This window comes from Notolabrus celidotus, chromosome 21 (genome assembly GCF_009762535.1).
Source record: "Notolabrus celidotus isolate fNotCel1 chromosome 21, fNotCel1.pri, whole genome shotgun sequence".
Taxonomy (NCBI): domain Eukaryota; kingdom Metazoa; phylum Chordata; class Actinopteri; order Labriformes; family Labridae; genus Notolabrus; species Notolabrus celidotus.
The window spans coordinates 2,734,065-2,749,382 of record NC_048292.1 but is presented as its reverse complement, the minus strand read 5'-3'; the positions used below and the strand labels follow the sequence as shown (position 1 = coordinate 2,749,382).

At 42.6% G+C, this 15,318-nt stretch overlaps 1 protein-coding gene across 3 annotated transcripts in view; it reads right to left on the bottom strand.

The window, feature by feature from the left end:
- tmcc3 (transmembrane and coiled-coil domain family 3) overlaps positions 1-15,318 on the bottom strand; it is a 62,270-nt gene that overhangs the window by 33,946 nt on the left and 13,006 nt on the right. The window contains exon 1 of one of the 3 annotated variants that reach the window (XM_034673639.1): positions 6,335-6,629. The exons of the other annotated variants lie outside the window; for them this stretch is intronic. Within the exon in view, the coding sequence (XP_034529530.1) occupies positions 6,335-6,337 (3 nt within the window). The 5' untranslated portion in view covers positions 6,338-6,629. Of the gene's footprint in view, positions 1-6,334; positions 6,630-15,318 lie in introns of those variants that run through there. 3 annotated transcript variants of the gene reach the window in all.

The window sequence follows — 15,318 nt, the reverse complement described above, 5'->3', positions numbered from 1 at the left end:
TTGATTGGATTCTCTGCAGTATTGATGAGCCGAAGCACATAACGGGGACTCCACTGAGCTCCAGTTATTGTCTTTGTTTAATCAATATGCTGTTCGGTGTAGAACGGTTTGATTAGTTAATTGACCAGGATCCTTTTCATTTCCTCTCAAGCTAATCAGCTGAGAGAAATGGATGTTTTCTCAAACCGACGCTACGATTCCTCTCAAATGAATTGTGTCCTCATATAAAGAAGAGACGCAGAGATAAGATGAGCTTTGATTGAAGCTCTGAGGGGATATACTGAAGAACAAATAATAAAAAACAGTCCATACAAAAGAAAATAAAGACAAGGTGGCTCTGAGGATTGGGCGTGTGGAGCAGGAATATATTGGATGTCTCTGAATAGACTTTATTATCTGTGTCTGAGAGTCTGTTATTGTTTGGTTCATCTCTCTGAGAGCAGCTTTGACAGAAGAAGAGATAACACCTCACCGTGTGCTGCAGATGTGGACACTAAAAGTAAACATGGCTGCAGTCTGAAGCCGCGTTTATACTTCTAGGTGGACTCTAAGCCGTTGTGAGCTCTACATACTTTTTCTATAACAGTCAGATTTGGCCTGTTTCCTGTCCTGCTTGCTTGTGCACAATCACATGGCGACATTTGGCAACGTCAATGTAGTGTACAGTGTCGATTTGATGCAGAATTATAATCCAGAAAGTATTAAACAGCACAGGTGTGAGGTAGCTGGAACACACCTGCATAACTGAGCATCCGCCTCAAGCTTCATGCAGCAGCGTTGGTTGCATGTTTACATTTTGCAGCCCTGTAGACGGTGCATTCAATGTCTCTGCAGTTTTACTAAGCGGCAACCTCCAGACATAAAATATGAGGCCAATGCGGAAGTGTAAAAAAACTGCAGTTCCTCAAGTGTCCACTAGAGGCTGGCTCCGGAAGTACCGGAAACCACATACATACCAATTCAAAAAGACGATCTTTATAGCAGAAATAAACATGTTTACAGCCTGGTTCAGAAGACCAGTGTAGTCTGGATTGTCTTGATTGACAGGCGGGAACCCTGTAGCTGTTGGCGTTGAGGCTCAAAGCCCGCCTCTTTACGTCACACTCGCTCGAAAGCAGTTAAGTTGAGTTCAACATTTCCAAAATGGCTGCCGATTGGCCTCAAAACAGCGCTTCAGAAACAGATGGGTGACGTCACGGATACTATGTCCATTATTTATTGAGTCTATGGTTACACACTTCCTTTTCTTCTCTGTTACTACCTCTGAGGGAGGGACGCCTCTGTGCGTCACACCCTGCAGACGAGGCGTCTCTTCTGACAACGAGACCCTTCGATCGCCTTCCTCTTCCCTTCTCTTCATGCTCTCTTTTTAATTTCCTGACACACGCTCAATCATCATGAACATTAGCGTATCATTAGCATATCATTTTAGCCTCAACTTAGACAGAGATGGGATCATAAAACATTAAAAAAAAAAATCTTTGAGAGGATATCCACAAGATGAGGGAAAGGAAGCTTTCTTGTTGATGCCATTACTGGAAACAGAAGTGAGGTGGTTTGAAATGACTGAGGTAAAAAAAAAAAGGGGAAGTACCGGATGAAGTATCTGCACGCTAAAGCTAGTGGTTATAAAGAATGCACAATTAAAACCACATCAATGACAACAAAGAGAGAGAGAGCACACAATGAAGAACAAGAGAGGTAAAGGATGAGTAACTGTAACACACTCAGCTGAAGCAAAAGCGGCTACAACTCCAATTCTCCACCAAAACAAACCTTCACTAGGCCTCACTGACGGCAGACGTGTGACACTTCAGTGAAAACAAGAGAGCTGGAGAAAAACAATCCACCTTTTATTGGCATCCAAAGAAGAAGAAGAAACACGCTCTGCAGCCTGGGGGAATACTGACAGGAAACACACTGCCACCAGGCTTCCTCAAGATCAAACCCACTAAGACACAAATACACTCACACTCACACACACTCACACACGGCTTTGAAAGTGATCGAATGATAACAAGAGGAAGGCTTCGAGTCCTCGCTCCATTAATTCACACACACACACACACACACACACACACACACACACACACACACTCTTCAGGTTAATGTAAACACACTTCAGCGCTGACTGACCTTTACAAAAACATCCACGCTGATGTTTCACTAAAGCAAGTCGACCGTCTTTCTACCTTCCTGAATGAGTCTGTTCCTCTCTACCTGCAGCTGTGAGCCTCAGGAGACGACGGCCCTGACACCTGGAGAGGAGAGCTGCACACGTGTAGAAGAGTGCATCATGTACAACATCTTCAATCGTTAAGCTCTCTTCCTCATGGGCTCAAAACACGAATAAAACCAACTGCAAGGTGAGAAAATATGAAACCACATCCAGTGAATACTCTTTAGAAGTTGATCACTGGATCTGGATTAATCCATAACTATCAGTAAATAATGACTAGTTATAAAAACTAGGGATCGGCATTTCAAGCCAAAGTACTATTCGATAATCATTGGCATCTATTCAACGATTATTCAAAAAATCCCCCCCCCCCACACACACACACACAGCTGTCTTATTAACGTCCCGTTTGTGTGGCAGTCACGTTAACCAGCAGCAGGACGAGGTGCTGTTAGTAGCGGGCACTGACAGCGTCTGTCTCGATCTTTACGTCGGTGTTTCTGTGACGCAGTGTGGTGTGTGTGTTTTACATTTTACAGCCATGCTCAGTCTCTGGAAATACGTGTGTAGTAGTGTGAGATTCAGAAACGGAGAAAATCGCCACGACTGTCGCTCATGTTTTCTTCTTTTGCTATTTAATGTGGTTAGCAAACAGCTTTAAGACGCTCTATCGCCACCATCTGGCGGGAATACCGTATTACAACCAGGCACCGGTCAAAATGATGAAAATTTGTACTTTTAAAATGAGGAAATATTCACAGTAACTCTTCAATTTTTACAAAGTGAGCGAATATTTGAATATTTGAAAGTCATTGCCCATCCCTATTAAAAAGGTGATCGCTAAATAAGAACCGTCGACTAAGTAATCATTTCAAAAATCGATTATTTGTCGACTATCAAAACATTCTTAGGTTGCAGCTCTGATACTCATTCCCACACGATGAGGTCAGTGTTTTGCCCAAGGACTCTTCAGTGTGTGACTAAAGGAGCTGGGACTGAACCACCAACCTTCAGATGGATAACCGATCGACTCTAGTGCAGTTAAGCCTAATTGAGACCACAAGCCCTGTGATTGGTCCACTTGGCAGCATTGTGTTTCCTGCATTTACAGAACTTTCGGGATCACCGTGTATTTCATCTCCTCTCTATTCTTCATGTAATCATGTCTGTATGATAAACAGCAACATATATCAGCTGTAGATTAACATAACACGCTCTGAATCTCTGTGGAAAAGGAAACAGAGATCGTAGCGGCAACCCGACTATCAGAGAGACCACACTGCCCTCTAGTGTTTCAGAGGAGTATTGCGGCACGACACGGACACATCGTGCATAGGGTGGACGCAGAAGTATAAACCAGTTTCTTTTACTGCTGCTTTAATATAACATCCCTGCTTATACCTCACCGTCCAGCCACTCACTTCAGTAAAATGACTAACGCTTCACCTCCTACAGCCGCTCTGCTGAGGAGCCCTCAAGTCAGACTCTCCATCATCTATTTATGAGCACAGATCAGCTCCCCTCAGGTCTGTTTATATGAAGCACAGCTAGAAAGATGCTCAGTCAACACTTCCATAAGTATCCCCTGAGTGTTATCAAATGAAGCTTTAACAAGCGAGGACGAGTGGCCCGCCCGAGGTCCCTGAACGCCTCATAAAAATGTCACAAGATGAAGAATGCCTCGTTGTGTCGTCTCGTGTACCTGTGTGTGCTGATGCCGCACAGACAGCAGGATGATGTAACGCGTGGATGTGTGTTTGTTATTGTGATGGAGGAAAGTAGCACACCTCCACCTTTATGAGCGGATGAATACATCCTGCACAGACGAGCAGCTCTCCGTATCCTGCTGCAACTGGGTCAGAGAAGAATCTGCTTCTCTGGAAGGCACATATTCAATATGCATCCAGACTTCTTTCCAAGAAGAACTTGAAACACAACATGTGGGAACATCACCCCCCACAAAGCCTCTCTTAATACCCAAACCGCCCCATGTGACTGATTGTGTTGGCAGACACTTGATGAACCTGCTCAACCACCAGCGTCTGAGTGATGGAGGAGTCGCCTGAGCAGCGTGAGCCCAGCGTCCGGATGAATTAAACATCATGGCGAGTTCAGCGACCGGCCAGGAGACACTTTGTAAGGAGCTCAATTCATCTCCAGCGAACTCTGTTACAGGATGTGCCAATCACACACGAGAGCACAGCAGTGTCCAGCAGAGCGGCGTGATAGAAGAGCGTTTAAAGGGGGGTAACCACTTACTGCAGCAGAACAGGATGCAGGGATTAGGAAGATGGTGAGAGATCAGTGTTAAGAATTGAACATTTAAAGGTACAGTACGTAGAAACGGGAGTATTTAGATTGAAGCGCTCCCCTGCTCACTCCTGTCAGTGAAGGGACGGTGGCCTTTAAGGACAAGAAGCTCCTGTGCTGCATGATAGATATGATCTCTAAACAATGACTCCCTTCAGACTTTGCTTGGCCACACACTAAATACAAAAATGCAAATGTTGCTAGTTTGTCCGTTCCGTGCTGCTGTATAAACTAGGGATCGGCATTTCAAGCCAAAATACTATTCAATAATCATTGGCATCTATTTGACGATTATTCGAATAATCCTCTAAGTATTATTCTTCTTCTGTTACTTAATGCAGTTAGCAAACAGCTTTATGGTGCTCTGTCGCCACCATCTGGCCGGAATACTGTATTACAACCAGGCACCGATAAAAAAGATGAAAAATTATACTTTTAAAATGAGAAAATATGGGGCGCTGGTGGCCTAGCGGTCTAAGCGCCCCACATACAGAGGCTGTAGTCCTCATCGCAGAGGTTGCCGGTTCAACTCCCGGTCGCAACCGTTTCCTGCATGTCTTCCCTCGCTCTCTACTTCCCACGTTTCATGTCTCTCTTCAGCTGTCCGATCTAATAAAGGCAAACTCCCAAAAATATAACTTATAATTATATATATATATATATATATATATATATATATATATATATATATATATATATTCGCAATAACTCTTTGATTTTCACAAAATGAACGAATATTCGAATATTCACAAATCATTTCCCATCCCTGGTAGAAACATGGCAATGAAAGATGGCCGCCTCTAAGGAGGGGGACCCTCTCTCACACGGGACTTCCCCCGGATACGTGTCAGTTCTGTCTCCGATCCGCTGCAGTGGTGGACCGCCGGACAGCTGGAGTCATGTGACCGAGGTTTTCCTGCGTTAATCACTGAATCAAGGTTTCTCCTCCTCCTCCTCTCCTCATCCATGTTGTCTTTCTGGTCCTCTGAAAACCTCTGACCTGTTGACTCCAGGCCTGGCTCCGTTCATCATGACTTTGGTTTGTTGTTGTAGTTAAGTGAAATACGATCTGGTGATAACACAGAGTGTTTGATTCTGAAAATTAACCGGATGTTTTCATTTTGTTTTGGTGAAGCCTGACTTCCTGTCCCGCTCCATCTGCTCTGTTGAGCTTGAAGTCTAGTGTATCTGATCCGGAGGACTCCAACCTGCCGGATCAGCGATGCAGCCGGAACGCAACAGAGTGGATCCAGTGGAAGTTAACACATTGATTAGACTGTGACTGATCGGAGACGGATTGGACACAGATCTGGCCGTTATAAACATAAACTTATGAATATTATATTCCACTTCTACTAAGTCTGTTCTGCTAAATGATGCTAAATTCTACAGACTGGACCTTTAAATGAAAAATGCAAAGAGTGGAGGATCTGATGTGAGCTGAAAATGTGCATGTGGAGTGTAAGATATGTAAAGCTGTATCAGATAATCATAATTTAAGACCTGAAGATGATGAATGAATTATTCCTAAATGAAGTGATGCATTCAGGGACGCATATTAAACATGTCCTGACTGGTCTGAGAGCCGTTGGATGAATGTTTGCTCCTAACTTTGACAACATTTAGGATTTATTTATATTTATGATGACAGAAACTCAACTTTAACCTCATTTAAATAAATGAAAGCAACTAGTGTGTTCTCTTTAATTAAACTGGACCTTTAACAGCTACTACCGAGTATCTGTGTGAACGCCTCCGCGCACAGAGGAACATGAACGCGTCTGGAAACGTTATAATATGTAAGCTAACGTTAGCTCGCTGTTTTAGTATTAAAGATGTAATTACCATGTTATAACTCCCGCTGGTGAGTCCCTGCCTCTGGTAAACTTTTCTCCGCAGCAGCAGCTCCACAGGCTCCGGTCATATCTCTGGACTCAGACCTGGTCCTCCGGTTCGTCGTCCTTCAGCGAAAAGTTGACCGTTGACATCGTCGGTGCGACACATGCCATCGCCGCTGCCGCTGCCGCACCGCACCGCACCGCTGTTTGGAGTCTGACCGAACCGAACACACGTCGCTGCAGCAGCCAGCCAGCCCGCCGCGGTAATCCCTCTAAACCCCCGCGAGCCCAGGCAGGCACAGTGTGTGAGTAAGCCCCGCCCACCGCGTCACACAGAGGGAGGGGCTGCGTGGGATATCCAATACACCCACATGAATCAATTCATGAGCACAAAAATACAAATGAAATGAAAATGAAATGAAAATGAAATGAAAATGAAATGAAAATGAAATGAAAATGAAAATGAAATGAAAATGAAATGAAATGAAAATGAAATGAAAAAAGAAATACATTTTAAAAATTAAAAATAAATTAAAAACAAGAGAATAAAAAATAACAGAAAAAATAACAGAAAAAAAATCATAAAAACACTCGGTCCTTCAAAGTAAAACAGTTGTTTCATTCTTTTGTACAAGGGTTTTTTAACTGTTTATGTGAATGAACGTATTGAATTATTTTTAAAATATATATATAAAAAAAGGAAGAGTTATTAGGATTAATAGCCAAAAATAACTCTGTTATATTCTATTATCTATGGAAGCCCAAAGCAGACATTCATCTATAGGTTTTAATCACTGATGAAATTTAAAAATGTGAAAAAAATAAAAAAACAAGAAAGGGAATATACGAAAAAATAATCATACGCACTCAGAAATAATAATAAATTAAAATAAATATAAACAATCATTCGCACAAACTTGTCCTTCAAAATAAAACGGTAAAAAAAGTGTGAACATTTGAATGAAACAGCTGTTTTATTTTGAAGGACAGTTTGCAAATGAAAATGTATATTTGTTAATTATTATTAGGAATAATACACAAGTATTATAAGTTTAAAAAAAAAAATCCCTCAATAATCTCATGCTAATTCTCAGTTTTATCTATGGAAGCCCAAAGCAGACATTAATCCATAGGGTTAGGGTTAGGGTTATGATAATGAGTAATTTTCGTATATTTTCTCATTATATCAAGATAAAGCTAGTTTACTGTACTAGGGATATCTAATACACCGAACCCTAATATATTCATAGGGTCATTCAAAGTAAAACGGTTGCTTCATTCAAATGTACATTTTTTTTTCACTGTGTAAGTTCAATAAATATATTGAGTCATTCTTCAAATATTTTTAAAATACAAGAGGTCGGTCAGTGTTATAAGCCAGACCATGACATGCTATTCTGCCAAAGTACTGATAACCACACTAATAAAGAAGTTAAGCCTGTTTGTTTTGGGCTTTTGCATCCATAAGCTCACATGAGTCATGACCTTTGAGCAAACTAATGAAATCAACTAATTTGCATGGAGGTAAATGGAGTAGATAAAACAGGGGGAGGTATGCTGGCTTAGGGTTTCAGAAAGTTATTAAAGCTCCAGTGAGAAACTTTTGGTTTCTGTTGATTCCCTGTAGAAAAAGCTTTATTTCTCAGTGGATTTGATCTGGTTCATGGGTAAGTTGTGTTTTATATCAACAAATCTCATCCTGATATCTCTTAACGTGGAAATGGCTGACTCTGTGGGGGGGGTGTAGTTCATCTTGTCTGACACCTACCCCTGAGCAGAACTTTCAGGGATTTATAATAACAAAATATAAATTGTCATTCTTATTGATGATGGTCTTGTTTGTTTTAGTAGCTCATAAAGAGACATCGCTGTTCATTTCAGGCTGTTTCATAACCACCTAAAAACTCCTCACGGGAGCTTTAAATTTTAGATTGTTCTAATTAGTTACATATTATCTTTTATTGTCTTGCAGATTTTTTAACAAGTCTATGTTTAAACACCCAGTTGTGCCGATAATTAGAGGTCTGATACGGACTGGCATGACACCGGCCACATCTCGATTGAAAGGACGGGTGAATTACGCCACAAAGGTCTTGTGGAATGAGTCATGAATGATTTAAAGGCGCAGCAGGTCTCCTCTGACCGTACACTGAAAAAGAAAGCAATTAGCGTGGTTAGTGGCCCCGTCACGGGATCCGGGCCTGCTGATAGTTTATTGTCTGAGCCTGCATTAAGTATTCATTCTTACGATAAATGCTCGCTTTTTACCCTCCATCTCAGCAAACACTTACTGACGCAGGTCTTATCTCTGCCCTCCTGTCATTCCTCTCCTGCCTCCTGGACACACTATGAGGACAGGAGTGAGTCAGCCACCTGTTAATCATTGTGATAAGTGTGCACGCTGACAGCTTGGACGCTCTGCGGCTTGGTGATTCAGCCTCTGGGGCGGAGGACCTGCAGGGCACGGGCTCCGTTATTGAATTTTGAATCCGATCCATGCTGATTCAATCGTATTGTCCTCCATGAATGTGTGTTCACAGAGATCCTTGCACAGCTCTGGGATAGTCCCACAATAAATCATTCTGCTTCGATCCATCCAAATAACCTAATAAACTTCCAGTCCATTTCCCCTGAGTATTGATTTATGACATCCATGCCTGTATGTGTGTGTGAGAGAGAGAGAGCAGGCGTGGAGTTAAATGTGACATTTAATTAGGTTCAGATTGGTGCTCGCTTTGTATGTTAGCATTGATTTTGTGCAGAGAGGGCATTGGCTGTGAGCTGCCGGAAACAACTTTAGCCTTATGTAAATGCCATTAACAGCTGATGCCTAATGGGTTTTGCAGCTCTGCGTGACGTGTGTGAGATGTGAGAGCAGCAGCACAGAATACATGTGGATTTTTTTCTCTCTGTGTTTTGATTCAGTGCAGAAAGATAAAAAATTCCATCAGACTGGAGCGAACACTCTATCCCTAACATGCGTGCCGCTGCAGTTCTTCATCTAAATGTCACCACATTTGGCTTTTAATAAGTGCCACAGAGTTCAGACTCCTATTAGATGACACAAACAGACAAAGTGATTTTGATCTGCAGAAGATAAATGTTAAAACTCGTCGTTATGAGAGGACATAAAATCCGTTTGTGCGTCAAGGACTGAAGGATCTGCGTGCAGACATAAAAATCACTCTGTTAATCACAAGATGCTATTGTTCCAGTTCCCTTCCAGCAATGTTTGTGTTCTTTATGGGCTTCCTGCAGTACTTCCTGTCTCCTTCTCAGCTGTGACATCAGCCCGACCTCCCTCACACTGGAGACTTCAGGGACACTGATACAGGTCTGGGGCATTTTTGGTGGAGCTCTGAGGAGAGGACGAGGATCAGAACGTCCTGCTGAGGCGGTTTGAGACACATTCCGGAACATGACGGAGGAATTCTGGAATTTTTTTACGATAGGGAATCAGAACGTTCTCTTCAGAGGGGGGGATTGGAATTCTAGGGGTTCCGGGATGTTTGGGTTATGGGTGATTCAGGGTGCTCTGATGGGATTCTAAAACATTGAGGTAATTTGGGATGGAGTCATCCAAAAGGATTCTAGTGAAGAGAATCAGATTTCTCTGAAGGGATTATGGGAAGGGAATCAGAAGGTTCCCACGGGGTTCTGGAATGTTTCGGGGGGAATATTGGAAAATTCTGCCGGGGCTCCGGAATGTTTGTGTTAGGGGTGGATCAGGATGCTCTGGTGGGATTCTATAATGTTTAGGTCACTTGGGTTGGAATGTTCCGATGTGATTCTACAATGTGAGAAGAGTATCGGATTTCTCTGAAGAGATTCTGGGATTTTTAGGAGTTAGGGAATCAGAACTTTCCCACAGGTTTCTGGAATTTTCAGGGGGTACAATTGGAACATTCTGCTAGGGTTCCAGAGTGTTTGCATTAAGGGTGGATCAGGAAGCTCCAGTGGGATTCTGAAGAGTTTTGGTCACTTGGGTTGGAATCATCCACTGGGATTCTAGTGAAGAGGATCAGATTTCTCTTGAGAGATTCTGGGATTTTTAGGGTTTAGGGAATCAGAATGATCTGGCGGGGTTCTGGAATGTGGCTCAGGATGCTCTGCTGGGATTCTAGAATGTTTAGGTCGCTTTGGTTGGAATATTCCAATGAAATTCTGGACTGTGTGACTGGTTTAAGATTTTTCTGAAGTGGTTCTTGAATTTTTCCAGGCTTAGAGAATCAGAATATTCCTGTGAGACTTGAAAATGTCAAACTGGAAAATTGGAACACTCTGCTAGGGTTCCCCCTCCACACCAAACAAATATTATACAATGAATAAAGCTTCAGTATTGCGACGATGTTACAGATGGAACACATGCGTGTGGCACTTGGTTCCAGTCCCTTAGAGCACTAAGGGACTCATGTTGAGTGTAAACAGCCAATCAGCTGCTGTCAGTCTGCATGTTGATCTAGTAAACAGTAGTAGTGTCTAGTATAAAGGGATGCACTGATGTTTTGCCAGTTTGTTCTCAGTCGGTCCTCGTCTTTCTCAGTATCTTTTGTCAGGGTTGAATGTGTCCCTCTGACAACACCCTTGGCCCCAGCCTGCCCCCCCCCCCCCCCCCCCCCCCCCCCCCAGTAAAATTGGTCTAGAACCGCCACTGTGAGAATGCTCTGGTGGGATTCTACAATGTTTAGGTTACTTCTGTCGGAATGTTCTGATGGGATTCTGGAATTTATTTAGGCTTAGTGAATCTGAATCTTCCTGTGAGACTTTAGAATGTATAAGGGACAAATTAGAACACTCTGTAGGTGTTCCCGGATGTCTCAGTTAGGGGGGGGGGTGGCTCAGGCCCTGGTGGGATTCTACAGTGTTTAGGTTTCTGGGGTTGGAATCTTCCACTGGGATTCTAAAATGTAGGGTATCAGATTTTTCAGAGGGAGTTCTGGAATGTTGAGGTTACAGGGTCAAAACTTCCTTTTGGGATTCTGGAATGTAAAAGTGGATCACAGGACAGGATGTTGCTCCACTTTTCCCTCTCAGAGATGGTTTGGGTCCAGTAGCTCCTCAGGCTGCTCAGATCTGTGCCTGCTAACTGTCATTATTTCCCCACTGAGACCACACTAATGTGTTTGCCACAGTGTCAACAGGCAGACAGGGAATGTGACTACTTTCTGTGGATTGATTTGATGGTGTGTGTTCTGACCAATCAGAATCAAGTATTTAGCACAGACAGGTAATGAGTCACTTGATGCCATTATAAGCACCTTCAGTATTTCTGTGAATTCCAGTGAAACTAAAGTAAATGCTAACATCACTTCCCTCTCTTTAATGACATGATTAGAATAAAATAAAACAACAGATGAAAAGAGAGAGTGAGACCAGAGACCGGGGGCTAATTGACACACAGCTGTTTTAACCAGCCGGGTCAGCGCTGCGTCTCTGAGTCAGACAGGAAGGGAAACTCCTCAGATCAGACCGTTCAGACGTGTCTCTGTGGGGAAGAGATGTCTCTTTCTCTTCCTCATTTTTGTGAGATAACACTGCTGCTCACACACACTGTATGTAACACACACTGCCAAATCAGTTTATGGGATACGGAGATTAAGCCTAGAGGATGTCACGTGTAATTAATCATACATTCAAGTTTATTCACGATGGATAGATATGTAAATGCTTTTGTTACTAAATGTCATATAACGTGAGAAGAAAAGGGACGTTCTGTGGGTGGAATTACATCAAAATCTGGCTTTATGAATTCACGGTGTCAGAGATGCTTAAATGTTCCCATAATTTGGCATTCAGTCGGGAAAATGTGGAGCCTGCACCCAGATCAGCGCAGAGGCAAAAAAAAATCGTTGACCCATTGCTGTGGGCATCTGTTTGGTATGAAGTCATCTGTCATCCTCAGTGCCATGTAGGGCGAAGACAGAATCAGCGTCAGCTCAGTCGGAGTCAATTGGACAGGGACACGCTTGCACATACACATGCACACTCGCTGGGCTCTGTAATTGGAGCAGTGAAGTTTTATTTTTTGATTACATAACCTCCACAGAAGAAATAAATCCCCACTTCCATGGCCGTGTGCTCCAACACTCTTTCATTAAAACTGTCAACCTCCTGCTCACTTTTTATTATGTCACCGCATCAGAGCCAGCAATTACATTTCCTCTCATGATGTGTCCCCGTCTCAGACGATAATGTCTCTGCCTCTCTACTTCACCTCATTGCTTTTATATCTGCAGCAACTCTCCCTCACTTTCTTTCAGCTTCACCTTTACACATCAGTGTTTCATATTCAATGAGTGCTGCAGCCTTGCTTCAGTCACACAGAGCGCTCAGGATCTGTCGCTCACAGTTTCACCCTGAAATAAAAAATAAAAAAACCTAATCCCTCTGGATCACGCTGCCAAAAAAAGATGGATTTGTCAGGGAGGGTAGTTTGAACTACATAGATGTTTTCCCCACTCTTTGCTATTGATGCTGATAAGCCTCATTAGCCTCAGCGGTGGAAGAGTAATGATGCTTGCTTTCAGAGGAACGTGCAGTAGCAGAGAGAGGGTAGTAGGGCACGAGGGAGGCTGCCGCTTCTGCTGCTGCTGTTTGGCAACGAAGATGGTGACTAATCAGGCTGAGCGTGCACATACATCACCAGAGACAAGCAATAAGCACAGCGGACAGGGACTGACATGCTGTTATTAAACAGAGGGGTCAGCCATGGTGTCAAAGCCTGAACCACTCTGACCTTAAATTGTTCCCAAGAACTTAGTGGAAGTTATATGTGGCGGTATGACTCTGTTCTGGGAGCTCCCTGCCCTTCCACCTGCCTACGTGGAATGCCAAAGTCTGAGGTAGGGAGAGCACACCTCCCCTCTATTTCATGTGCACACATAAAAAGCTAAGGCAGGGAAAGCAGCAGCAAAGACCACTAAGGGTCTGTGGCAATTGACAGCCTAGACACGTCGAGGTGACCGGCATCCTGTGAGTAAAACACTTCTTATTCACAAGTAAATGAAAAATATCAAACTATTAGTACTTGTACAAGCTATACGTCCTCATTCCTCACCACCCAGTCACTAACTTTGATATCTGCTGTCAGTTTTGAGCTTAACTGACAGATTTCTGTGATACTGGAGATAAAAGTTCCTAACAGGAGAAAATTTGTGCTTCTTTCTTCAAATTTACAATAAAAATGATATAGCGAATTGTGCTAGCCTGGCTAACTTAGCATAGATAGTTATGCTAGTATTATTAGGCTAACATTTTGGCATTTTATGATTTTATTTATGACCTAAAAATGACAATATTTCACATATCTCCAAACTACTGTTTATGGAGTGCCAGGTTATGACCTATACTTCTGTCATGACTCATCAGTTAGCTAAAATAATTTTTAGCTTTAGTAGTTTTTAGCTAGCAGCTACACCAGGCAGTAAATGGTAATATCTATTATGGAAGGAGCATGGTTTATTTTGTATGTTGGGATTTTAGTTAGAGGTTATCATATAGTTTAGCATGAAAGCGAAATATCAGATTAAGCTAACCTAGCAAACTGCTAGCCAGTAGCCTCACATTTGAAATTTCGTAATATATTGTAATATTGTTTTATAAAATGTAACAAAATCAATATTATCAAGTGTCAGGTGTTGAATATTACACCCCATTACCTTTATCTCCTTACTAGCAAGCTAACGTTAGCTTTGCTTTAGCAGTAAAATGTAAAATCTGTTAGAACTAGTTTGTATGGTTTTATTTTTCTTATTATTTTCTTTTATTTATTCATAAAGGGACTGTGTTTAATATTGAACATACATGCTACCATTAGATGCATTGTGCCAGAGCTAGCTTAGCTTTGTGTAGGTTAGAAAGTGTTTCTGTAACATGGTTAAGTCTGAATGTTTGGGTAGCATCTGGCTCCAGAGTTATCTTAATTCACTCTCTCTCTTTCTCTCTTGGTTATTACTCTCTGCACTCTCTTTTCTCTCTCTTCCTCAAAAAGCATCTCTTTATTCAGACGGATAAACAGAAGACGCTCCCTCCTGCTCCGTTCCTCCCTCCTCCTCGCGCTCCTCGGCTCTTTTCAGCCTTTATAAAAGAATCTCTCCAGGGAGTTTAAGGTTCCCTGCTTTCCAGAACTCTCTTTTGTCCGAGCCTAGCAGGGGAACTAAATCAACGGGGCACTTGAATGGTCAGGCTGGGAATACAAAAAAGAGGGCTGGACGTGTTGACGGGACTGTGGCGGTAAATTTAATCGGGGCCGAGTTGGAGCTCTGCAGCAGATAGATGCAGAGCTGTCGAGGATAATCTCACGGTCAATACTTCACAAACGTTGATGCATTTATATTTCATACAGTACTTTAACAGTACATGGCACTGTGAAGAAAAAACAGAGCATATGTTTAAAGGATGGAGCAGATGGTCTTCTGAATGAGCTTTAGGGACGGGGATCAGTGTCCTAAAGGTGGACCGAGGTTATATTTCCCTTTCTCTTAAAAACAACTTTCTTAAGGAGAACCAATGCGATAAAGTCTGAGCATGCTTTGTTTTGTCTTCCTCTCTAACAGCTGTAATAAACAGGGTTGATTTCACCGCCACAAATACAATACACAAAACTACAGAGGGGGTATAATGCTTATTTTCAGACTTCATATTGTCCCTCTGATTGCTCTGTAGCAGCTTTACATGATTCACAGCTTAAAGAAACTTTATTTATCCCAGTCTGGTGTCTTTGAAACCCCGGCACCCTAGAACACAGCACTCCGAACGCCCGCTCCACTGTTGCAATGAAAAAAAGTCACATCTCCCTATTTAAAGAGACAAACTGTGAAATATGACTGAATGTTTTGGACTCTGAATCTGACCCAGAGAGTTCAGAAAGGGACAAATGCAAACAAAGCCCTCAATAACCTCGCCCCCTCATACCTGACCGACCTCCTCAAACGCGGCTCCCATTCTCGCCGCCTCAGATCATCAGATGCCAACCTCCTGTCCCCCATCACC